This window comes from Corvus brachyrhynchos, unplaced genomic scaffold (genome assembly GCF_000691975.1).
Source record: "Corvus brachyrhynchos isolate BGI_N302 unplaced genomic scaffold, ASM69197v1 scaffold312, whole genome shotgun sequence".
NCBI lineage: Eukaryota > Metazoa > Chordata > Aves > Passeriformes > Corvidae > Corvus > Corvus brachyrhynchos.
The window spans coordinates 449,900-476,279 of NW_008236640.1; the positions used below are offsets into that span (position 1 = coordinate 449,900).

The window sequence follows — 26,380 nt, forward strand, 5'->3', positions numbered from 1 at the left end:
GCTGCATGTAGGCTTGCAACAGCTCACCCATAATGTTAATCTCAAACCAGTCAAGTGAGTTTGCCAACATGTATAAGCCTTGAGATGGAGCCCACAGTGCTTGGTCCTCATCAAGACATCAGCCTCTGCACAGGACATCTCACAGAGCATTCTGACAGGCATGTGCCTCTGGGGCAGCCTTTCCTTTTCATTGCAGTTGAATGCCTTCCCACTGTTTGCAACTGAATTTCAAGAAAACAGCAGTGAACATCTAAATTACAAAAAATAGAGATTATAACCAAAAAGTCACGTTTCATTTTGTGAGATCTAACATACTGTCTCAACCTGCTTATTGTTATTAACCAAACAGCAGCAAATTCATTTCTGCATATGTCCCTGCCATATGGGGAGTCAAACCCATGAGAACCACTTCTGTTTCAATACAAACCCTTCTTTGTCTCTCTTTCTGTAACTCATGCTGTATCTCACAGGGCATGATCATGAAACCACCAGCCAGCTAAATTTCGGTCTCTCTCAGTGCCAAAGCAGCAGTAACACCAGCCAGCTGTGACACAGCAAATGGTGAGTTCCCAAGGTGGAAACAACCACTGGACACAGCAAACCTCTTTGCAGTGACGGCAAAAAAGGATATGCAAGCTTGAGAACAATAGCTCAAAACAGAACCCCCCCAATAGGGGGGTTTTGCTGGTAGTTATTATTTGTGCTAGTTGTTATTGCGTGGGCTGCATCAGAGGGCACTATTGGGCTTATCTAACCAGTGCTGGTGCATTCCCAGCAGGAGCTCATCCCGCGGGCAGCACCAGGCTGGGCGCAGATGCACCACCGCACATCCCACTGCAGCCCGGGGCACGCGCCCAGAGGGCACCGGGGCATCCTGATTTATATCCCAGTAAAACACAGCTCATTTATTCATTTTTGACATCTGAGGACTCAGCCTGACAGGCACCAGTCCTCTCTGCAGGGAGCCTGCAAGGCCAAACCAGGAGTAGCATTTCACCTGTGTAGGTACTCACAGCACATTTTAAGGCAGGATGACCCAGGATGCTCTGAGGCAGGGCACAAGCCTCCTAACTCTGAGATCATGACACAGAAGATGAGCAGAGAAAACTGGAATGGCAGGACAGAGGGAAGGCTGAGGTTGAAACAGCGACACTGCGATGAAAGACAAGAGGTCTCTGTGGGAAGAAGGGGCTTTCCAGCTGCAGAGGAGGATTAGGTGTAGTGAGGAGAGACCTTGATGCCTGCTGCCTTATGTGAGAGCCCCTTTGCTGCCGACCCTCATTCCATGTGCCTCGGAGGCCGGGTTACCTCTGTCCCCCCCATGCACACTGCTCCCTGCCTTGCGTGCCACAGCCCAACACGTGGTGCTCCAAACACTGCACAGGGAACGGGGAAGGACAAATCTGAAAAGAAAGGCACATCTGCCAGATATGCCCAAGCACAGGGCTGGAAAGGAAAAGGAGCTACCCCCAAAAGAGCATAGTGATATTTGCATGCAGGGTCACCCTCCCCAGCTGCAGGAGCAGCCATCTCCTCTCTTTCATGTGAATATGCAGCATCCTTGGTAGAAATCTGTTACAAATATTTGTTGGATCTTCTCTCGACAATCTCAACAGATATAACCCAGGGGTTTAGCTACTGGGAAAAACTCTTCAGGTTTATCTGCAGTCTTTTGTACTCCTCTAGACTTCAAAGATGCACTGCCTTTGCAGCTGGGATTTCTGAGATTTGAAAAGAGCTCCTCTGCCAGCAGAGCAGCCACAGAGCCTCCCAACAGGAGCAGTGGCCAGTGGATTAGCCCTCCTGCTCCAAGGCATTTGCAGCCCCGGTTCTGGCTCAGCTAGCTTCCCTCTACCAGGCTGCAGCCACCCTTACTGGCAGAAAGAAGAATTATCCTTCCTTCATCTGGCAGGAGCTGCTCCTGAGGCCTCAGTGCCCACATCTCCAAGGCAAAGGCTCACCGGCCTCGTGTACCCTGCCAGTAAGTTTTCCTTCCTCCACTTGGCGGCCTATTAACAAGATAATGAGAAGAAAGAAGTACAAGCCTGAAAAAAGCATCTCTGATGGGAGCATTTCAAAAGGCAGCCAGTTTCCAGAAGGCAAGAACTATTCTCCACATCAATTATCTACAGAGATGCAAAAAACTGGATGACAATGAGAAATTAGATAATAAAAGCTCTGATTTAACTCATTAAGTTATGGCTCCAGGTATGTGTAGTCCCAGTGCATGCCGAATTTTATTTATGCCTGCATTGCAACCACCTCTGGAGAGCACTGCTACAAGGCACAGAGCAACTGAGGAAGAAATTGAAGGTAATTTTGTTCTGCAGCTCAAGAAATGTGAGCCATTTCCACTGTCACAGCATGCAAGCAAACATCCACCTCCCTCTCAATGGAACCTCGAGCAATGTGACTGCACCGCCACAGCAGGATGATGGCCCAGGGCCCTCCCAGCATTGTAAATCTCTGCAGGTCATCGTCAATGTTGCAATGCAGGTTTCTGTCATCAGGGCTGAAGTAGGCAAAAGGGACATTTTATTTCTTACCAGGTGTTTTCTCTAAAATACAAGCCAACGACACCTCTAAATCTATATGGTTTCTCCTCCTCCAGCTTTTTAAATGAAAAGCAGGTATGCTTCTGTGGAGTTTCCAATTTTCCTCACTTTCACTGCGAGGAGAAAACGCAGCAAGGTACTTTCGGGGGAAATCCTCATTCAAACACCGCCCCAGTATCGGCTGTTGTGGGAATTAACAACCAACAGACACATACAACCTCTGTCCCACAGGGAGGTAAGCCAAATTATCTTTATAGGCCATCTCCAGCAGCTTTGGCATACATAGCTATGTTGCATTTGTAGTTTAGATCAATTTGAGATGAAGCCTTTCTCTACGGCTTGTTATGCTGTAAACTGATGGTCTCCATCTCAACCAAATCCTGCCTGCAGCCAGCAGAGACATCCCACAGAACAATGAAGAAAACCTTGCTCAAACATCAAGGTCACCCAGGCTGCTTGGACACACCAGCAGGCAGAAGAGGTCCTCAGGAGACCCACTGCACACCCACTGCAGCATGCCCACACCCTTGCGAGCATGTCCCTGAGGGAAGGGCTTCCCCTTACGGTGCCTTCCAGCCTCCTAAGGGTTTAAACTCAGCCACTTAATCCTAGCTTTGTTACAGGTGTGACATAAACTGCTCTGTCCCAGATCCTGCTTTGCCTACAGCAGATTCCCACCACCCTGTTGCGTTAATGACACACTGCTCTTTCTGTGCTGGAAGTCATCAGTGCAGTGGTGTTGGGGAGATAACCGCTGCCAAATCAAGGCCCCTGCTCACAATAGCTGGTGCAAAGAAAACATCATTTTACTTCATTTTTAATGACCCAAATGCAAGCCTAAAGCTACCCGTGTTCAAATGCGTTAGCTGAGCTCACCAGTTCTCCTCTAATTAGTCCACGAGTCTAAGCTCAGAAAGAAATAAATGAATAAAAACTTCTACCACAAATTAAAGGGCGCCGTACCCAGCCAGGGCTGGAGGGCAGGCACTGCTCCCCACTCCCCATGGGTGCTGGGGGAGGTCACCATCACGTTGAGCTCTAGGTCCAAAACCGGCACGCGGCTTTGCCACTTCCACCTGCTCCCTTGCAGGATTTTCCATCTCAGAACTGGGGTGCTAGGAGCAGATCCTTACTTGCAAAGAGCTGTTTCACAAGTTGCCTGACAATAGATACCTTCCCAGCGCAGGGGCTTTCACAGAGAAGCTGAGGTGCTGAAGTGTAGTTGCTTCACCTTCTGTCACACTTGCTGTTAGCAGGGTTTCTCAAAACACTTGGCCTGAAATGCATACCCCCTGCTTAAGTTTCCAGAGTCAATGAAGGAAAGTTTGGTTCAAAATGCAAAATGAATGTTCTGTGAAGCAATAAATAACTAAAAAAAAAAAAAATCTGACAACCCCAAACTTCAATTAATTTCTTTAGACTTTGAAATTGGTTTATTCAGTTGCAGATTTCCTGAAGGTAAATCTTTCTTCCCTAAATAAAAATGCTCACACGGATCAGTACATTTTCCCTCATGTACAGGAAAGGAATTTTAAACCTCTGCTCTAGCTGGGAGGGAAGGGATTAACACAATATTAAATATGGAGCTCTTCATGTTATCCCTTTTCTTTCCTCTCTCACATGCACTGCCTTGGCACCAAAATGCTGATGAATAGCAGGAAAACTCAGATCAATTTAGTTCTTCCTTTCCCAGACAAGTGATTTTTCTTGGCAAGGCTAGAAGTATTCTCTTTTCCTCATTGCTTTTACCTTTGATGCCTAGTGACAAGCCAGGGTTCTCCCTGCAAACACACTGAAGATGAAACTTGATAGCTTTTTCGAAGCACCTGTTGCAGACTTGAGCAGCACAACCTTGCTCTAAGGTTTGATGGGACAGGGGGGCTCTGAGGAGGACCCAAGCATTTTGCAGCTCTCAAGTGCTCAGCAGCAGCAAAGATGAAGCATGCATACGAAACGTTGTGATTCTGGCCCTTCTTTCACTTTTTCCTTCCACTCCTTTTCCAATTATTCACATTTTACCTCAGCCCACCTCATCCCCACAGATGCAGTTCCCTGGTCATCCTTTCACCTACTCTTAATTGCTGAGGCATAGGCAGGTGCAGCCCTCAGGTGTATGTGCACCTTGAGGTATTTGCATCCCTTTTGGAGGCGGCCGCAGTTGCTGCCTGAGTGAGCCCATCTGCTCACACCCAGAGGAAAGGGCAGTGGTGTGGATTAGCTTCGTGGCTGAGCTGTGCAATAGCTGCAGGTGACAAATGAGCTGTGCCCATGAGGCAGAGCAGTGGCTGAGCAGTGCCAAACTCCCTTTGATGTATAGGATTAAGTACCTGTTTTCTAAGCCCCGAGAGTCTGTGTTTTCCAGAAGGCCTCTGGTTTATACTGTGTGTGTGGTTAAGTAGGTTGCTGTGGCTCTCCCTTGTCACTGGTGCTGATGCTGGTCTTCTCCATTTCACACCAAAAACCCGAGAACCCAGCACAGTATCAGCATGCCTGGCCCTGAGATTACAGTGATTGGGGGTGGAAATCAGCCCCTCTTGTGTGTCACAACCACAGCCTCATTGTGCTCGTGCCCACAAAGGCAATGGATATCTCCTCTCCCAGGCTTCCTCCCAGCACTGCCAACCAAGCCTCTGGCCCTGCCTCACAGCTGGCAGCTAACAGCTTCCCAGCATCTCCCCTAAAAATGCACTCCTCCAGCAGGGTAATGAGCTCCCCAGGTTGAGTCTTTTACTGACTCCCCACAAATCACTGAGAGGACAGACTGCTGGTTTGGTTCATTAGCAAGTGTTTTGTAGAAATCTGTTTGTGTATTTGCAAGGCACCAACATGCTCATTCATACTAATGCAGGGATGCTCGAATGGAGAAGCAACTTAAGCCTTCCACCCTTCCTTCCAGCTCTAGAGGACTGGCAATTGAGAGCAATTCTTCTCCCAAAGCATGGCAGCTTCTTCCCTGGCACACCAAGGACCAGACAGGGCACACTAGATATTAGTCAGCGTCTTTCTTAAGACCACAGCTCTTGGAGCCCTGGGATTCAACAAGAAATTTAATTTCCACATAAAACACAGTGAGTGAAGGATGCCCTGAAGTTTTAGCTCTTGGCACAGCAGAGGAAAACATCACCAGAAAGGCTCAGACAAATAAAATGAACCTCAGTGGCACTGGCATCACTTTGGGGTCTTGTAACATTTTAATCAGCTGTATCACCAGGGAAGGAAGCTGTTTGTGACAACATCACAGATGTGACTCATGGGCTTTGCACACTGAAAGGAGAAAGGTTCCTAGCGAGCAGAATGTGGGGCAAAGGCCAGGCAGAAGATTGCTAAGGAATCCTTGCTGTCTGACCATTCAGGACCACTCTGGCAGTCACAACTGCACCACCCAAGACTTTCACTGCTGGGACCAAAGCCCCCTTGCAGTGGGCAGCTCCAGTGAACCCCCAGGTGCCCAGCTTGGCTCCCACCACACACCACACTCACAAAGACAAGATTCCCTCACTGCCTCAGTCCCAGGTTTCCTGCAGCAGAGTCCCAGATGTCTGGTTCTTTTAAGTAATTTAATCGACGTGCAGTTGCACTGTAACAGCTTGAGCTGATGCCTCCAGGGTCAGTGAAGGAATGAATCCCTGGGCTTCTGCACCCTTACAGTCTGTGCACCCGTTCCTCTCATCCTCTTTATGCCCCTTGCACCTGATATCTGTTTGGGGTCTTCTGCTTCTTTATCTGGGTTCTCTAGAGTCTCTAGGGGACTGGCCACCCCCAGCCAGTGCTGCAGGTCCCCCTGCCCTTTGTCAGACAAAGGATTGGTGCCAGGTCATGGCCCCTTGCCCCAGGTTAGAACCATTTCCCCCACCCCAGGCACAACCTGCAGCTCCCACTGCAGCTGCTCAAGAGAGACCTGCACTAGGTGTGTTCCTCAACAAGAACAGGTGACAAGGATGCAGGAAAAGGAGCCCTAGCCTTTCACCTGTGCTTTTCAAAGTTACTGCCTTCAGGAGGCAGAAGCCCAATGGCATTTTATATCTACATAAATTAAAACAGGGACCACTTCCTTTGGCACCCAGGGCTGAACGAAAAGCCTTCCTTAAGGGTTTGAAGTTGCTGAGGAAGAGGAATTCTGGAAAACTTGAGGCTGGTTCTGCAGTTCTAATCTGTCAGATGATATGAATCTATCCAAGCTTTCCCTCATCATGATTCTGCATTAACACCCAGCAGCAGCTATGGGATGAGAGCTGCTGCTGCAGTCCATGAAGCCTGCTGGCTCATCTGGCATGGTGCAACAGGGAATGTTTGAGCACAAAGCAGGCACTCTACAGGGGAAACCAAACTGCTCCCCTGGCTTGAAGAGGACAGGTGAAAGGATCAGAAGTCAGGGACCACACAGATGATGCAGCAAAGAAGCAGGGAGGGGAAGTAGCTGCTTTAGTGGCTAGAGGGAACTTGTAGGAAAATAACCTGATAAATATGCAGGGTTTGTGGAGCAAAGGGGAACACCGGCATGGTGCTCCCTGGAGACACTAGGACACCCCTGGCTCGCAGGCACAGGGAAGGAGATTTTTCTCCTGTGCATTGGGAGAGAAGGGCACAGGTCTGTTTTTCAGACCAAGTATTTACAACCTTCTCTGACTTCCCCTACATTCTCAGGGTTACTTTTCCTTGCGCAGGTGCCTGCAATGGTCTTGCCTGGTTGCAGGTAAGAGCAGAGCAATCTCCCTTTCTGTTCCTAAGATGTGGGAACAGAAGAGTAGGAACCAGGAGAGGGAGTAGAACTCTCCTAGTAGAACTAGGAGAGGGAGAACATCATGCAGGAATAAGGAGGTGCTGGTCCAAGGGAATTTTCCTAGCTCTTCTCTTCAGGTGTGTTTCCCAGGTGAAGTTTGATAAGCATAGCCCCTAGCCTACTGCTGCCTTCGGATCTGTTCATTAGCACCTTTGTGAGGACTTTCCAGGACTGCCAGTTCCCAGGGGGCTGAGATACGGTGTTTTAATTGTATATAATTAACTACTGCTCCCTTATCTAGATTTCAAAGTTTACTGTTGAGGCTTCAGTACCAATGCTCTCTCCCTCTCTAATTAGCTTCCTTAATCTGTGCAGCCTTGCTTCTTCCCCGACGGGGACAGGGCTCTCCTGCAGGGAAGCTTGGATTGCATCTAATTACTACCAAAGGAGAGAGAAGGCAGCACTGCCCCTGCCCCAGATATCCCTTGTGAGCAGGGAGCCCCGAGCGGGTTGCCACAGGGAAGCTGTGCAGATTCCATGGGTGTATTTGGCCTTTCTGCTCCATCTGTAGGTTGCTTTGCATGTTATCCCATCAAAGGTTGGTAGCAGGATGGGGACCATCTGACTGAAATGCAACTCACACGATGAACATTTCTGCTTGGCTAGCACATAGCAAGAGGAGACAAAGAGTTCCCAAGGCTTCATCTGACCCAAGGTGTATTAAAAGAGACAAAACACCTGATATCTTCAGTAAGCTTCTGGGCAGTGCCTTCTAAGCTGTCTTTGCTGTTGACAGAGGCTACCCACTGCCCCAAGAGAGAGCACAAGGATGGTTACCCTCCTCTTGAATATCTTCAGGATGTCATCTGTCTCACTGATTGCAAGAGCACGATGTGAGCTCAGATTTGGCTGCCAGGTCATAATGACACCCCTGACTTGGTTGTTCCCCTCCCACTCGAATTTGTGTTTATGACTATTCTTACACAAGCACTTTACAGAGTCTTGCTTCTGTTCAGGCTAATTCACATCTCTGTAAGTCCCCATCCTACCTCTGATAGTCTTTCAGACTCTATTCTCTTTCTACCTGCAAGTTTAAACACAGATTTTCTCTTTCCCATGCCCAACAAGCTCCATTCCAGGAAGAGCACCTACTGAACACCTTTTCACCCCCATCCAGTGACAGATTTCTCTTTCCAGACAGATTAGACCCCATCACCCCAGTGGCCCATTTAGCCAGGGCTTGCTTATGACAGTGCTAAACAAGACAACATTAAAAGCCCTTCTGAAGCTCAGTGATATGACAACACTGCTTCTCCCTTACCCAAAAGGCTGGCATAAAAGGAAATTAGGTTGGCTTGATAAGATTTGTTCTTGACAAATATATGCTGGCTGTTATTCCTCTCCTTGTTATCTTTGAGGTACTTACAAATAACGTGTTGATTTATTCCAGGCTCTTTTAGGTACAAAAGCAGACCTAATCTGGCTGAGCTGCTTTTGAAGGCAGCTTCTGAGCTTGCTGCACATGTCACCTATTGCCCAGGAAACCTTCCAGAGGGAGTGCTAAGAGCCCCTCATGCACTGCCCTTAGAGCACAAGGCTAGATTTCTGTATGCTTTCTGGTCTGAGGACAGGCAGGCTGCGTCACCTCTGTCCTACACCTGCAGGCCTCATGTACATCCACAGAGGGACCTGCTTCTCGGTAGAATCTGTTGTTCAGCTCCCTTCCCCTTCTTCCTCTGCATTGCTAAGGTGTGAATGTCCAGAATATCTCCTTTCCATCTAATTCTTGTCCAGTTCATGCTCGGTCTGATTCTGATCCAACCCTCCCACACTTCTCTGTTACAATCCTCCCTACTAAACTGACCCATTTTCAGATTTTTGTATGAGTCTTTCTGAGTTCCAGGTCACCAGAGAGCTCACGAGTCAGGTAAATCTCCTGCTACACTTCCCTCCTTATTCCCAGGATGATTTGTGCCTGGGACATTGATACTGACTATGTTTACCTAATTTTTACCCTGTGTAGGGGTGATACCTTATTCCCCATAGGTCCTGTCACATACCCAATCACTAAGGAGGAAGACAAACTTCAATAACCAAACGTAAAGTATGAATGGAAATCTACTGAACCAAGCAAATACTTGGCTCCTGTGCAGACTCTGGTGCCAGGTAAAGCCTGCTCCCTACCTGCCTGAGCCAAAGTAACAGGTTTTGTTTCAGATCAAGCCTCCTGTTCTCAATGAAACCAGGGCGTCCCTCCCCTGCTCGCTGCAGCTCGATTCATTTCAGACTCCCTGCAGAACTGACTTTTTTTCTGCCTTATACACTGTGACAGGACTGTGAATTTCTGTGAGAGCTGTGCAGTGTGAGGACAGCAGAGCCTGGGCTGCACAGTGGCATTGCCTGGCGTTGAGGGAGGGCTGTGGCTCCTCCACAGAGCTCCTTGGAGCACAATGTCCACAGTCTCCAGACAGGAGTGTTGCCTGCCCTTATCCAAAGGCATGCCAGGATAAGTCATCTGTCACAACACTGGTGCTCAGGATGCATGAGGGAGGTTTTGGGGCAGAGGATGGCAGAGCCACGGCCACATGAGCGGCACAGAGAGGGGAGGGAAAGCACCAGGGAGAAGAGCAGGCAGGGGGGTTGCTGAGAGCCAGCCTGGGCAGTTTTGGGGGCTGCTGAGCATGCTCATGGATCCATAGATTTCTACTCCAAATTGATTGTGAAAACACACATATAACTGTTCTGTTCTTTAGGATCATGTGTACTGATAGATTAATCCAGGAGCATGCAAGCATGTCTCAAAATGAGCTTCTTAGTAGGAAGCAAGCAACCAAGTTTGGAAAAGAACTCTGAGCAAATCAATCCTTTTTTGTTTTCATGTCCTTCTTATGTCCCAGCCAACGAGACAACAGCTTTGCCACCTGGTGACAGTGCATCTGGCCCTTGGGACAAGGGTCTCTGCAGGGTGTACCGGGCTTGTGGTTGAATCAGAGCCATATTGCATGACCCCAAAATAGCACAGTGTGCGACTACCACACACCAGTGTTTTAACAGGAGCAAATAACCAGAGGAATCACTCAAGCCCTCCAAAGAAGCTTCCTGATGATGCCATAAAATTTACACCATCCCTCGAAAAACTCCAAAGGTAGCATGTCTGCACTGGACTCCACTCAGCTGGGCCCTATCCCTGTCCCCAGCCACCTGCACTGAGGGGACCTTTCCCCGGAAAGGATTTTGCTCTGAAGGGGCAGACATATGCCATCAGTTCTGTCTCTCTCCTTCCAGTGTCCAGTTCACAGGGATCCAGCCATGCCCCCATTCTTTGTTATTGCTTTGTTTCTCACTGCCAGACACACTTGATTGTTACTTTGATTGTGTAGGAAGCAGTCCAGACATTATGGAAATGGAACCATATAGGGACTGGGCAGAGGAGGCTCATGCTGGTCACCCTCTTACTTACACAGCAGTGGGAATATTTTCTTTCTTACACAAAGATATTTTTAAAACAGAGAACGCTGTTACTATTTGTTGTCACCCAGGATCCAGCATTGCCATTCTTGGATACCAGCACAGTGCCTCTAATGTCATTGTCAGAAACTGTATTAGTAGAGTTTTTGATATCTCCCAAGACGTCCTCAGGCTAACTGGCATTTATGGCTTGGAGAGGACTGACCTTAACTCCAGCCATGCTCAAGACTGCAAAGAGGAGGACATACCCAGTGGTACCGGTGCAGCAAGGCCATGCACACACCATGGCAAACACTGTAGCTGTGAAAGGCTGTTAACCAAAACTCCTCATCTAAGAGTACTGGAAAAGCACAGGTGGCTCAGCAAGACCAGACTGTGAAGGTTAAGCTAAAACAGTTACCCTGTGGTGCTGGAGAACAGGGGAAGGAGCAGAGACGAGGGATGGGATAGGACAGGTGACTTTTCCCTTGCATGGCAGTGATGTAATGTCCTTGCTAGTGGACACATGATTTTGTCCCTGGTGTGAGCAGGGCCAGTGGAGACACGCAGAAGCCAGATCCAGACATGGAAGACTGTGCATCTGACAAGGGCAGGGCAGCATCACATCTCCCTGTGAGCTAAGAGCTGGCTGATCACACTCATTCCCCTGCAGCATGCAGAATGATGCCTCCAGGCTCAGCCTCTCCCTCTGAGGAGGGTCTGCCTCTGACTCAGTCTGCCAGGTCCAGCTTCTCCTCTCTGTTTGGCTTTGGATGGCAGCAGATGTTTCTCTGCCCGTCTGTACAGATGCTTGAATGCTGGCTGTGGTCAGCTGTCTGCTTTTTGTTCTGTCACTCTCATTTTGAGCCCACAAATTCAGCCCTGCTGCTGAAAGAATGCTGAGTGCCATCCACTGAGTTCAAACCCAAGGGCAATGTGTCAGAGGAGAGGAGTCTGCTCCCAAGGCAAATGCACAACTTGAACTCCAATTGCATTGGGATCCTGTTTACTCATGAATTACCTCTCCCTGCTCAAGGATTTGCCACAGCCATGGATCCTATGTGCACAGCTGGGAGAGGGATGGATGCCTGTTGTGTTGGAAAAACCTGCTGGTGCCAATGCTGCTCCCAGCAGTGCTCAAGCACATGCCAGGGAAAGAAGGGTCTGCAAACAGGGATAGGACTTCTTCTACTCCCTGTTCTTGCCTCCCCATCAGGGAGCTGTAGAGCAGTGCTTCACTCCGAGGTAACTTTCCCATGCCAACAAGCTTTGCTAGGGTTGTTTTAATTTCTTAAAACAAGCCTAGTTCCTGCATTTTGTGAACCACTACAATGCATTTAATAGGTAGCCTTTTCATAAAGGAGCACAGCAGATGTGTACACAGGCCCTGACGAAGCTAATAACTACCCCTCAATGGCTTTCAGGGAGTTATTACATATTTAAGATCCAAGCTCCCTTAATCAACCACAGAGATGCAGCTGGCAGCAGTAAATTGCCAACAACAGTTCATTACAAATAAGGAAACATTGGTTTTTCAAGGACAAAAACTGTGTCAGTTCTTCAGCTAACTCTTGTCCTCACCCTTCTCCCCCCGCCACTCACCCCCAGTGATGTGCTGGCACAACTCCTTCGTCCAATAACACGACTTCACTGCCTAATCCCCTCCACAGGGGACATCATGCAATCAAGTTCCTGGATTTCCTGACTTATTTGGGCAAACGGCACAGTCTGCATCCCACGCTCACCCTGCCGGAGGAAGCCGTGGGCAGGACGTGTCCCACACCACCACGATGACCTGCCACAGGAGCACCCTCAGTGGCTTCACCCTGGGGAGCACATGAAGCCGTGGGACACTTGGAGACACAGCTGCGAGTCTGCCCTTCAGGGGCTTGAGACCTGATGTGGCATTGGGAATGAGGTTTTCAGGACCTGCCATATCCTGGGCACAGCACGAAGGGGAAGGTCTGTGGACACCACGGGGCCTTATTCCCCTGCTGTCTCCCAACAGAGACCTGGTTGACCATGCAGCTGAGGCAGGAGCACAGCAGTTTAAGAGAGATGCCCATGCCTGGGAGATATTAAGGCTGATACTTTAAGAGCGTTCAGGAAAGACTAAACACTGTTTGAAGGAAGAGGAGAAAAAGAAAAGACAGCTGACCCTGTTAGAGCCGTATCTTCCCCTCTGAAGAGGGGACAACCAGCTTTTGGCCTTCAGGTACCAAAGAAATTGTACATTTCAGGCCCAGAGAACTTCTCCTCCTCAAAAGGGAAACAGGCCCCATCTGTGCCCCAGTGTGGTGCAACACACCTGCTCAGACCCCTGCTGTGGGCCACAGCCAGGGCCACCTCCTGTAAGATGGATCTGTACTGGATGGACCAGGAACACCAGGTGCTTCTGCCAAGGATCCAAGCCCTAGATCCAGCTGGCCATATCTGTACTGCCTGCAAATCCCACTGGGCCAGGCAAGACTTCCAGTGGTGAGGGGAGAATACTCTGTAAACCCCACACTGGGCTCTGGAAGCAGGCCAAACAAGAGTTTAATCTTTGTTTGGTCTACTTTGATATCTCACACTGTGCTGCCAGACCTTAACCCTGTGCAAGCTGGGGCTGTTGTGTCAGGGGATGCACACTGGCCCAGCTGAACAAAGTGGGACCACAAAGAAGAAGACAATGTGCTCAACAATGAAACCTGAAAAGCGGAATGTTTGTTTGCTTCCCTTCCAGCCTGGTTTACTCTCTGCCACATCAGAAGACATCCTCCTCTTCAACTGCATCCTACTGCAACGCTGCTCAAGCTTGGAGGCTTTACTTTTTTTCTCTGAAGCTGCAGGCCACAGATGAAAAACTGAGATAGAGGGGTTCCAGGGCTGAGTCAGGATATTATTTCTACTGTTTCTTTAGAAATACCTGACCCAACTTCTTTTTGGAAAAGAACTTAAAAAAGCAGTATCACTTGGTTCCCCTCCTGCCACAATCTATATTTATTGACATAGACATTTTTAAAGGGCTCTTGGGAGGGAGCCTATGTGGTTTCTGGGGACAGTTCCCCAGAAAAATCAGAGGATGTAGCTGATGTTTGTGTCTTTTTTAGTATTCAGCTCCTAAATTTATGCTTACAGAGAAATGCCAAAACTGACTTGCACAAGTCAAATTCAGTGGGCAAAGAGTGTCATTTCCTAAAACTGCAGCAGACATGTTTTATAAAAACAACTAAACTGTACATTATGGACAGCAAGATCATTTGACATAAGGTTTTCCAGGCTTTTACAGGTGTGACTGCATAGGTGAAATATGAGTTTAACTGGTTGTCCATGTAACTGTATGTATCATCTTCCTCACTGACACTAATGCAGTAAAACCTTTTCTTTTGGGGTGCGTGTGCAGACATCTGGAGCACAGATTGTAGCAGATCTCTAGTTGCAATGTTATCCCTAGAAAACCTGTGTTTTTTGAACATGAAAGAACACGCTCTTTTCATATGGCTTTGCAGTCACATCTGGAAGAGATGCTCCTCCTGATGTTTCAAGACAGGAGAAGAGCTGATGGGGTATCAGCTGAGGCAACGATTGCTTCCTCCTCTAATATAAGAAGCTGGACTTCTTTTGAATTATTTAGCATTCAGTCAGGAGATAAAAATACACTGGCTGCATGAACCAGTGACCTCTTCTATGATCACAATAGCTGTAGTAGACAGGAGGGCAGGAGGAGCCTACAACTGCACATCTTCTCCATGTTCTCATACAGAAAGCTTTAATCATTAATGGAGGTGCAAGACAAGGCTGGAGTCACCCTGTTGAGGGTGGGCCCAGAGGGAAGGCTCTCTTACACTTTAAATCACAGCACCTACCCCGATGTCTCAGAGCCCCAGGTACCTGTGCAGCATCACTGAGGCTGACCTTGCTGAGACACCAGTCAGACAACTTTTCTCACGCAGCTTGGAACAGTAAGTTATGCAAACCCCATTTAAAAGCTGTTCCTTTCACTTGCTAACACGCATCCATTGAACACACAAGCTGTGCTACAGGAACAAGGAGCAGAAAAGCACCGCTCCAAGAAGCAGTGCTGGGATAAAATGTTCCACAGAAGGACCAACATCATCTCCATCACACATCTCTTTTGGAAGCATCAGAACGAGATGTTTGTTTAAATGCACAGGAGCAGCACAGCTTCAGCAGTTAAACTCTTTATTTTGTGTACTCTGGGAAGGGGGGACATCAACAGATTGCAAAACGGGAAAGTCTCTCTGGACACTGCAAACAAACAACATGTTACGTAATTAGGCCTTTTGGGAACCAGAGGAAGGTCTCCAGAAGATCAGGGCCCTCCCAGCGCTTTCTAATTTTACTGGGACTTACCAGCAAGCCAGCCCTCTAATAATAGAGGCTTGTGCATGCTTTTCTTTCATCTTCCTGTCTCCCTGTACTGCCCTACCTTTGCTATTACTGCCCCAGAAAAACACATCTTACTCACTTTTATCAAGCTGATTCATACAGACTTGAATGGCAGAACTGAAGAGGCACTAAAGACCTTTAGAAAGGGCAGCAAAGACATCTCTTGGCCATCAGAGCATGGGAAAACCTGAAATTTTAGAACTTTATTGAATCCAGTGTGCTACGGAATTGCACCATTCTACATAACTGTGGCTTAGCTGAAGTACAGCACTATCAAGCAATGACAGAGCAAAAAGTCTTTAGCTCCATATTCCACATATTGTGCTAGTATATCTTCTTTACTGGAGCAAATTCTTCCAAGGGGGGATGCCTGTCAGCAGCAGCTCAGCATTGGGATCACTCTGCCTCTGCGCTGCAGCGTTGTTCCCAACTTGTGCCCAGGCAAAACACGGACCTGCAGGAAATCTTCTGCCAGTCAGATTGTACCATGCTGAACATGGTCTGTAGCAGCTAAGTTTTAGATTAATGCCTACTGCCTTTCAGGCACATGAATAGATTGGAATAGTACATCAGTTTCATTCTGTGCATGTCCTCTCCCAGCTGACATGAGAAAGCCCCTTGGTCAACATCTGTCCCTGCAGTCACCACCTCCTTACATCCATGCCCCAGACCCTCATCTGTGCCAGGCTGTGGACACTTCTGAGGTACCATCACTCACTGCGATTCCTGGGAGAGACAGTTTAAAGACAATAGAGATACAATGGCATCTGCACAGAAAAAGCACGCTCAGGTTTCTAAGGAAGCTGCTTTCCCCTGTTTCTTGCTTGCTGTGCACATTCTGGCAGCCGGTAAGAAGAGGAAGGAGGAGGCTTGCAGCCCTGGTGAGGGCACAGCAGCACAGATCCCACAGGATGTGGCCAGCCTGCTTCCAGCACACCCCTTGGTTACTGGGCTGTTGGCAAAAGTCAGCCGTGAACAGCTCAGAGGAAGGAAGGCCACCACCAGAGGCAGCAGGCACAGCAGTGCCAGCGACAACACCTCGCCTCCTCACAGCCTGAGCACCAAGAGGCAGCACAGACACCGGTCTTGGATGAAGGACAGCACAGAGATCCTGGCCAGTGATGGATCCAAGACAAGGGGTAATCCAAGCCCTTCTGAACACCGCTCCAGAGCCTGTGGCCCTGTGTTTGGCCTGCCATGTAAACATGTCACATCCCATGGGAGCTGGGAACAAACGTCAAAGTCTAACTGCCACTAGCCCAGTTTTGCTAGTGCTGAGTGACCTGGATAAAAAGCAAAGAGCCTTTGGGAGATATCCTTATAGCCTAGTTCATTGCATCTCTGCAGGAAACTCCCTGCTTCTCCCAAAATGATAAAAAAAAAATTCAAATAACTGCATTCCTCTCTATAACATCTATCATTCAGGAGTCAGGAACCATGTGCTCTTGAGCGTTGTGTGAGCAACATGCATGTTGTGGCCTCCAGATTGCTAGAGCTGTGAAGTTTTTGCTCAGTTTTTCCTGGGAAGTCAAAATCCCAACTGGTATAAATCCTGCCTGAGAGCTACAAAATCACCTTCCCCACCCCATCTACTTCAAGAAGTTTTATGAAGAAGTTTCATTCTCCCTGTGCACACGCAGCAGATCCAGGTGACAGACAGAACACAAGGGCCACTCTGGGCACTCGCCATGGTTTGTCTCAGCTCCTAGGAGACCAGTAGTACAATATATAACACCCAAGCCGAAACTTAGCTCTCCCTTGACACAGCAGTGCCCTTTATCAGTTACTTCTTTCAGTTCTCTGCAGTGTTTTTGTGCTACAGAACTTAGTGCCTGTTGGCTGCAAACACAGAATTCACTGTAGGAAGAGCCTCAGGCTGGAACAACACAGCTCCCAACCCTTACTCCTCCCAGAGCACCAGCTGGGCAAGGAAATGTCTTCATGACATACCCAAGGATAGATGTTTCCTACCATGATTTACTGAGCAAATTTATGTTCTCCACATAATGTAATAAGGCTACAGCACTAATAACTTCTCCACCATCCAAAGAGCAACACTCAGGAGCCTCCAACAGCTTTCAGCCTCATTTTTTACTTGCAAGCAGCGAATGAATGTGGCTGCAGTTGCATCCTAACCATGAGGCTTCCCTGCACGACAACACTTTTTCAAGACGTGTATTGGGCAGTGACTCAGGCGTGCAACCTTTAGAACAGGAGGAGGTGAAGCAACCTTCACCAAAGCCCTGAGCAGAGCATCACAAGTGACCCAGTACCGGCTGATCTAAGCCCCAACAGGAAAGAGGAAGCAGGTACCACAATTCACACATTCAGTTAAGGCCTTTGCAGGACACGCCCTCATGCCTGTGTGGTCACAGCCACTTGGGTTTTGTTCTCTGCTCCACTGCAGAGCTGAGGCTGTAGAGACCTGCTCAGTGCATGAGTACGGCTCCTAGATCAGTTCCACCTCCCTGCTGCTGGAAGGCTGGAGTGCCTCTGACCAGACATCGCTCACCAGTCTGCTGGCAAGGCAGGGACGCAGCGTTTCAGGCTCCCCAAAGCACCTAAGGCCATTCATGGCTTATTGCAATACATTGGCACCCAAACACCTCCAGTGCAGCTCTGGGAGCTAACTGCATTTCGTCTCAGGAGAAACAGAGACTGTAAGAAACAAATAAAACCTTGACTTACACTATCTCATCATTCTGGAACTCCAGCTCCCCGCAGGTGTCTTCAAAGTCCTCTCCTCCACCTTTGGCCGTGCCTTCAATGGTTTTGTAGGGCACAATAACATTTCCTCGTGCTCCAGAGGTTCGCAACACTTTCACTTCCATGGTTCCTACACTTTCACTGATGTGTGTTACTGGCTCCTCGAAGGTGAAGATGCCGGCATGGTCATCGTCAAAAATGGTGACGGTGGCAGTAGATGGTGATCCCAAGCAGGCGAGTGTTGAGACACGACTGGCCTCAAGAACACCCTCATCTGAGGCCTCGGTGCTCACTCGGACGTTGCTGAGATGGACCAGGAAGTTCTCATCCTCCTCAAATATGTCATCATCGATTATGCCAACACGGATTTCCTTCTGGGTCTCTCCAGGCTTGAAGACCACTGTCCCTTCAGTGAACTCGTAGTCAGAGCCAGCATTGGCCGTCCCGTCCTCTGTCCGGAAGTCGACATACACTGTGTTGGTCAGGTCTCCTCCCCGGCGGACGATGGTCAGGGCCACGGTGCCACAGTTCTCCAAGCACTGGTAGGTGCCCTGCTCAAAGTAGAGTTTGCTGACGGGATCATTTTCGGTCACCTCGCTGTTGACCTCGTGCATGCTGACGGCTTTGCGGGCCTGGTCTGCAGCATGTCTCTTCAAGATGTTGCCCGCGCCGGTCATGAGCCGAGTGGCCTGGATGCGGTAAAAAGCCCTGCTCTTCTGCTGCTGGCTCAGGACCTGGTAGTTGGCCAACTCTATGAGCTGTTCAACTTCCTTGTCTGGGTGCTTTTGTTTCAGCTCCTTCAGGATCCGAGCCATTTCCCTCCTGGCTTCCTCGTCATCCTGGTCTTTCTCGTCCACCTCCAACACTAGTGTCCCATCCAAAAAGTTCTCCACATGAGAATTAGCAACCTTTCCATCCATCTCGATGTCAGCCTTGGAAGAGGGCCGGTCACCCTCATGCTCGATGATCATCCCTCTCTGCTTGCCAGCTCGGTATTTCTTGTAGACGTACTTGTAAAATAACAGCCTCCTGTCAGCTATCCAGGCAAACACCACACAGATGGGGAAGAAGAAGAAGGTGAGCAAACCTTCCCAAACCTCCACAATCCCAGGAGAAGACACAGATAAAATAATGTAAAGCCAAGTGTAGGCAAAGATGCTCCAGGCTGCTGTGACAAAAAACACTCGCAAGTGCTTGATCTTCCTTATCTCTCCATCTGGCACCACGTACACACAGATTGCAATGATGACAAACATGTTAAAGGCAGCACTCCCCACGATCGTGCTTGGCCCCAAGTCCCCCGCCGTGAAGCCATGGCCGCACACCTCAATAACAGACAGGAGGATCTCCGGAGCAGACGAGCCCAAGGCCATCAGCGTGAGGTTGGAAACAGTCTCGTTCCAGATCCTCACAGTGGTTTTGCTGGTCTCGCCATTGGGCTTCTTGATGGTTATTTCCCGCTCTTGGGACGTAATGACTTCGATGGAGGACATGAAGCGGTCAGCTATGATGGATACTCCCAGGAACATGTACACCATTGCTACAAAATACACCGTTGCCCGGGCGATTTTGTCCCCAAACGAGGGGTCCTGGGGTTCCCATATTGGTAAAATCACACCCTTTTTGCAGATGTAGGAGCCAGCGCACTCCTCGGTGTCGTTCGCGGGCAGTTCACTGGGGCTTTCCGCGTGTGTGCCCCCTGCATGGAAGAGCAGCACCAGGACAAGGCTCAGCAGAGGGAAGCTCACTGGGAAGGTGCGTGCATGAGTTACCCGTGACATGGCCACTTCCACCAGGCAGGTCCCAAACATCCTCAACCTGAAGAGGCAAAAAGCAAAGATGCATTAAGTGAGGTAAACCAGAGAGAACAGATGTTCCTCTCCAAAGATATGATCGAGTAATCCTGTTACTCAAGAAGATCCAGCTGATGAGCCCATTTTGTTATGATTGGTGATGTTTTCCATGTAGAAATCCTCTAGTTCAGTCATCTGAATCAGGATGGATTCAGATGGTACCAGTAAGCTAGCACCTGCCCCCTTTAGCTACCATGATGTTTCTTTCTCTTTGTTGAAAACCTATTTGTTCAATTGCATTTTCTTGTTCCTCTAATCTAATTAACGCCCATCATTCTGCTTCACAGCTGGCAGAAGTGTTTCCCATTTCAAAATTACAGTGCACTCACTCACTGGAATTCAGGGTAAGAGCAGGAGAGGACAGGGAAATCTGCTATCCCCTCATGAAGTTTAAAAAATATTTTTATACTTGCCATTTTAAATCACTGTAGGCTACGTGTTTCACAGCCTTTCCTTGCTCACAGTCCTCCCAAGCATCTAATCCACATCAGAAATCCGCACAAAGTGAGCCCTGGCAAAACCTTACTCTTAACAGTAACTTGGTCATAAGGTGCACCAGAAGGGCAGCCTGTAATTAATGATTTTGGAGCCATTCCTTCCACAGTGCATCACTTTGCACCTTCCCAAAACTGGAAGGAGCCCCATATGCATCGAAGCCTGGCTCTCTTGGCATGCTTCTAGAGGAAGCATGTCCCTGTGCTCTTTTCCCACTAGGTCAGCTTTGACGGCTTCCCCTTCCAGGGCCTTTCTCACTCCATTTACAACATCAGTCATCAGGCGTGACAGCCGAACTTGCCCTTGTCCTGCCTCAGGATTTTCCAGCAATGCGGAGGAGCTGTTAAAGAGGTTTGCAGTTAGTTAACAGTGCATAAACAGACAGAACAGATGCCTTTAAGTACAAAGAGATGCTCAGTGAAAAAAAACCCCTGAGCATGCTCAGTGTTACATTCTCAAATTTGCTAGCCAATAAAAGCCAGATCCCTAGTTATTAAAGCTGTATTTTTTTCTCAAGGAGAGCCTTTGCTGTACCACGCTTCTCCAATCCAAGTTAATTTAATCAGATGGTACTTAAAAATGTTTCTATGAAGAGAGGAAAATGAGCACGTCAATACCTCGACTTCACTGGGAAATACAAAAAGCTGAGCTGATTTTGCTCATAAAAGCCCCACACCCCTGAAAGAAAAAAACCAACTGAAGCTCAGCCATGACAGGCTTTAAATCCTTGTTAGGGCAGGGGCATATCATGCAGGGACAGGGCTGTGTGCAAGGGAACAACTGGCTGGAGGAAGCAATGGGTACCATCCCTCACCCACGTTATGGGATCTACTCCACAAAGAGAGGTTGTACCGGTGGATCAAAGCCCCCTCCTCCGTTTGCTTTTATTTATGGGTGCTGCAGTAGGATTATTGGTCTGGAAGAATAATACTGAGAATTTATCAAGACAGCTTTATATAAATGGCATTTTCTCACCAGGAACTGTTGGTCTGCCTCCAACCCCCTCCACTCCCTGGTATTGTAATTAAGAAAAGAAAAAGATACATAGTGGAGGAAGTGAGCAAATCAGAGAGCTGGGTGATAAGAACAGATAAACTGAGTAAGAAAAAGCAAGTGTCTTCTAGGAAGACAGATTTAAAATAAAGTTGTTTGCCTTGGGATTCCTGCTAATGCTACAAAAAAGGTCTTACTACCAGACTCACTGCCCCCCTGATCATAGCCCCTGGGTACCTTCTGCTTCCCCAAATGTGATCTGTACCACTTACAAGCCCAAAGTGAAAAAAATGCAAGCATGATGTTTGTAAAGAGGAGCACCTTTTTGCAGGCCGTTCAGTGGCTGGCTAAGCTGAAACAGATGTGCATTCACGGTCACTGAAATTTAGCTGAAGCATGAATTAGTCACCCAACATCTGTACTCCTGTGTTTCACACTGCTCCAAACCAAGTCATGGACACATTTGATAAAGGGGCTGTCAAAACACAGGCTGACTTGGTACCTACTCTGTTTATCCAAGATAGTTCCTAAGTGTAGTTTTGTTTCCTTTTTAAATATGTAGGCTTAAAAAAATTCATTGTGGGCATAAAATATTACTCAGATGCATGGTTCTTCACCCTCTCCTTCTGAAGGGTAGTAGTTTCTTCAGAAAACTCAAGAACATCCACCTGTCCTTGTTCAGTTAATTCTTCTCCCTGTGGCAAGTCATATTCCTGCACATGTAAAATTATTCAGAGCAATCAGGCATTGTGAAATCCCCTTGGCAAGAAGAGAAAACAGATGGTTCTAGAAAAAAAATTATGCTTTGGGTCACTGATTTAGGTCATGAAGAATAGGAGAGTCCCATCACACTTTGGACCAACTCTCCAGCCTTAAAAGGATTTGGGTACTGGAAGTCTCATTCAGAAAAAAAGACACCCATGAAATCAAATTAATAAGTAATTTGAACTTTATTTACCAGGTTTTTCCCCTTTCAAACATTCTAATATAAACTGGGTTTTGGTTGGGTTTATTTGTTTGTTTGTTTGTTTGTTTGTTTGAAATCGAGTCCCATACTACAGGGAGAAAAAAGGCCTTGAGGCTTGCATCTGAGCAATCCATATTTCTGGCATTCCCAACCAGCACTCCATGTACAAACAATATTTTTCCCTCAGATGTCAGGAGGTAAGAAATGTGGAGCTTTTCTGGAGAGGTATAAGAAATGGCTGGAGCTTTGGAAGGGACACCCACCAGCCATGTCAATGTGCCTCCTCTGAGCAGCAGCAGCATCCCCCAACTCTTGTTGTACTTTCTCCAGCATTTTGTGGTGTAGTCATCAAGCAAGATTCACACACCATGACCAGCTTTCCTACTTAAACCAAGTCACAGTGAGGCTCAGGAATTACGAAGAGCTAGAAAATGCTTGGCCACAACATGCTAGTTACATACATGCAGCCAGAGCCCGACACTCAAAATATCTCTGAGAAGCACCTGCTATTAAATCATCAGCATTTCTCTATTTGTACAATCCAAAATAAACAGCTTGGTCCCCAGAGACCCTCTTACTCTGCATTTGCCTACAGTCTCAGCTCATGGTCAGCACACTGTGGCATAGCATAGGAATATTCCCAGAAAAGCAAGGCTACCTGAGGAGCAGTCCTCCCTCCAAACTGAACTTTGTTAGCTTTTCATTAAGGTGCCTCAATTGCATTTCCCATCCTGGCCATCAGCAATAAAAGCGTGTGCAGCAGCTGATGCACAGTGCCAGGCCGGCAGCTCCAGCAAAGCCTGCCTGCCACGGTGCTCGTGGCCTTGGTGGCACTGCCCCAGTGCCTCTGGGGCCAGAGGGATCATGGCAGCACTGGAGAGGGGCACAGGCTGCTCTCAGGCTCGGTGCTGGCCATACATGTGTGGTGAAAAACCCCAAAGTGCTGTCTCGGGCCAGCACAGCCCTGCCCATAAACACCACCTTGATGCCCAGGGACAGCACCCTGAGACCTTTCTACCACTGCAGGAGGGGAACTGTCCTGGTGCTGCTGGAGAGCTCTAAGGGAGAGCTAAAACGAACCAGGAGAGACAGAGCCCAGCCTGGGTTCTCCTGAAGTGGCACTGAGCCCCTTTCCCTTTTCAGACAAGCTCCACAGGGGTGCCAGCAGGTGTTTTTGCAGAGTCAGGGAGGAAACCCTGTGAAAGGCTGCACAACAACCTCAGTTTAGATGGAGTTCTCAGCCAAGGGCTGTCAGTCCAGCCTTTATTCCACCCCTTGGTGTTGTGAAACACCAGGAGGGCAGTTGTTGCCCACAGCAGGGTTGGGAGGGCTGCAGAGGTATTTGCCTCCCTGCTGGACATGGGAGCTCTATGTTTTACGAATTGGTAGGAGAGAGCTCCTGCTGCCAGCTCATGCTCCTGCCCCCCAGCTCAGGAGCTGCCAGATGGGGAGGAAACAGCCTTTCAGACTCTGCTCTGATCTTTCCCTGGCAGCATCGATCCTTCAGGCTGACTGGTTGTTGCATGCAAAGCGAGCCTGAAAGCTGCTCTGCATTTAAACAAAGCACAGCTTTTTCTTTGCAGCAGCTTCCCAAAAGTCCTGTCTCCATCAAGGCACTTCAGCCTAGAAATATCCACTGTAAGACCCTCCCTCTGTTATTTTCCTGAAGCTTTGTATCACACACAGGTCTATGACCATTTGCACCACACTAGAAGCACCATTATTTTTAAGAGCACTGAAAAAACTCTGCTGGTCCAGACACTTTAATTACAGAAGGACTGGGCAAGGAAGGAAATGGCCTGGGCTCACGAGGAATGAGTGGCCACACAAAGAAAAGATTGAGAGGCTTCCCATGTGGAATTTTTTTTCCCAGCATCCCACAGAAAACCTGTACAGAGCAGCTGTAACACAGCAGTGTTCACACCATCACAGCCACCACCGGTGCTACCCAACGGTGCCCACCCCACTGCGACACCGGCTTCATAATGAACATCATCACTGCGGATTCACTGCCAGCTGGGATGGGACAAGGTGTCCCCACAGCTGTGTCACCACCGTGCAGCAGCTTGGAGCAGCACCCTCTCCCCACGGGGTGCCTGGTCGCTTGCTGGGGACCAGTAGAAAGTTTGCTCTTCACACGAGAGCGGCTGCTTTTCAACACGATGTGGGAACACAACCAGGGGTGTGTTGCAACACCACGGGGATTCCCCAAGAGTCTTTTCCCATCCTACAGCCAGAGCCAGACAAGAGAGGACCTTTTCCTAGTGAGAGTGCACTAGGAAGAGACAGGGAAGACCGCTCAAGCCACCCTTTGCTGGTGTCACAGGCTGGAGAAAGACAGAGGGGCCAAAAACTGGCAAAGAAGCAGCCAGTGGTCACTGCAAGGCACAGCCAGCCTGCAAGCCGGAGAAACACAAGCTCAAAGCAACTCAGCTGCTCCCTCCCCTGCCAGTGTCCCCGGGAAAAAGACAGCAAGCCCCAAAAAGGCACACTCTCTCCTACCCCAGGTCAAATCTGAAGTCCTCACGTTACAGCAGCCCTTCCCCAGCTTCTCTTGCAGGAGAAGAAGAATTTACTGCAAGCAGTGAGCAGCCTTCCCGGGAGAAAGCACTGCATACCTTGCCTCCACGCACGGGATTTACAGCCATGGCCCAATCTTTGAAGGAATAGTAAACTTCTCCTCTGCTGCTGACCCTGCCTGGCTGTGCCCAAGCCTGTACACCTGTGCCTCACTGAAACCAGCAGCCTACTTTACAGCAGGCAGCTTGGGCAAAGCCTGTACTGAGAAAAGACAGGGCTGTAGGAAAAAAACCCCAAACTGTCTGGTCTCTGACCATTACAGGTCCAGCAAGATTCTTGCAGCCAAGGGACACAAGGCGGATGCCAACAGCCCTGCAAGGAGGTACAGGGTGCTTGGAGATCTGTCTGGACAGCCACAGGCTCTGTTGGCTTCACTTCCGATCTTGATGCTGACCCCGCGGCACAGCTTTGGTAAAACCGGGCTCCTGGCAGCTGTGAGATTTACCTATCAGAGCAGGAAAAGGACCCTTCCAACACACTGGCTGTACATCCAAACCGTGGAGGAGAGCTGCTAAGTCCAAAGACTGTGTTGCTGCTCAGGGCTGCATAGCGTGACAGCACTTTAAACACTGCTTGGAAAACCCTTGGCTCACTTCCCTGCTCCGGCTCTGCCTGGCTCCTGCTCCCTTTCACCCAGCTCTGCCACTCCAAAACAGGCACAGCCTGCTGGCATCCCCTACCCATGACCCTCTAGATCTCCACATCAGGAAAATGATTTCCAGGCCATCAGCATCCTGATTGCATCAGTACAAAAAAACATCAAAACCTTCCCAAATATAGTCAGAGGCACAAGCCCTCCATGAGGCCGATCAAGTAAAACACACTTCAGGCCACCCTGGTTTCTGTAAAGGACATTAAAAAGTAAGAATAATTATCAGTCTGCAACTGATTTTTCCAAGTATCCTATCTCTTCAATGAAACATCCAATCTCCTCCCACAAATTCCCCAGCAACTTTCCAAAATAAACAGATAAATAGAGAAAATAAAACATCCCTGATATAAAATTTCAACCACATTGGATGAATTTGGGGGCAGCTTGCAGAGAATGAGCTTGGAACAGTTTGTCATGGAGATTACAGTCTTGCTTTTTATGCATGGAGACCAAGTGTCAAGTTGTCCCTTTCTCCCACGACTCAAGATCTCAGCAAGGAATATGCCAGGAAACAAGAAGCAAGGGGGAAATGCCACATTTCTCTGGGACCGGGGTTTTTTTTGTTTGTTTGTTTGTCTGCTTTTTAAACGACTCTCTTCCTACTTGCTGCTGTCTTCAGACCATTTCTTTATCCTTACCACCTGCCTTTGGTCTCTATCAAGCAGCATCAGGCTCTTTCCTGTGACTCCTCTTGGGTTGCTGATGCCTTCCTCTCTGCCTGTGCATCTCCCTTGCTGATTTAAGCACAGTCTGCCCGTTCTCCACGAGCTGGCCCTGAGGCTGCCTGGCTGGCAGACTCCCTGTCCGATGTCAGGGCAGCCCTGCATCTCCCTGTGCTCCGCGACTCTGTGTAAAATGGGAAGAGCATCTCCTGTGGGTGCTGGGAGAATAAAACACCCCTAATAAGCCTGAGGCTCTTGGGCAGCCTGGGGAGGAAGTATCTGCCCAGAGGTGCTCCAAAGGGGCCAGAAGGGAGGAATTAACAGGCCTGTTGCTTTCCTCTGTGCCTGTGTCCGCTCT

At 48.6% G+C, this 26,380-nt stretch overlaps 1 protein-coding gene across 7 annotated transcripts in view; it reads right to left on the bottom strand.

The window, feature by feature from the left end:
- SLC8A1 (solute carrier family 8 member A1) overlaps positions 1-26,380 on the bottom strand; it is a 138,519-nt gene that overhangs the window by 92,524 nt on the left and 19,615 nt on the right. For all 7 annotated transcript variants that reach the window (XM_008644365.2, XM_008644361.2, XM_008644363.2 and 4 more), the window contains exon 3: positions 17,803-19,638. In XM_008644365.2, the coding sequence (XP_008642587.2) occupies positions 17,803-19,631 (1,829 nt within the window). In that variant the 5' untranslated portion in view covers positions 19,632-19,638. The remainder of the gene's footprint in view (positions 1-17,802; positions 19,639-26,380) is intronic.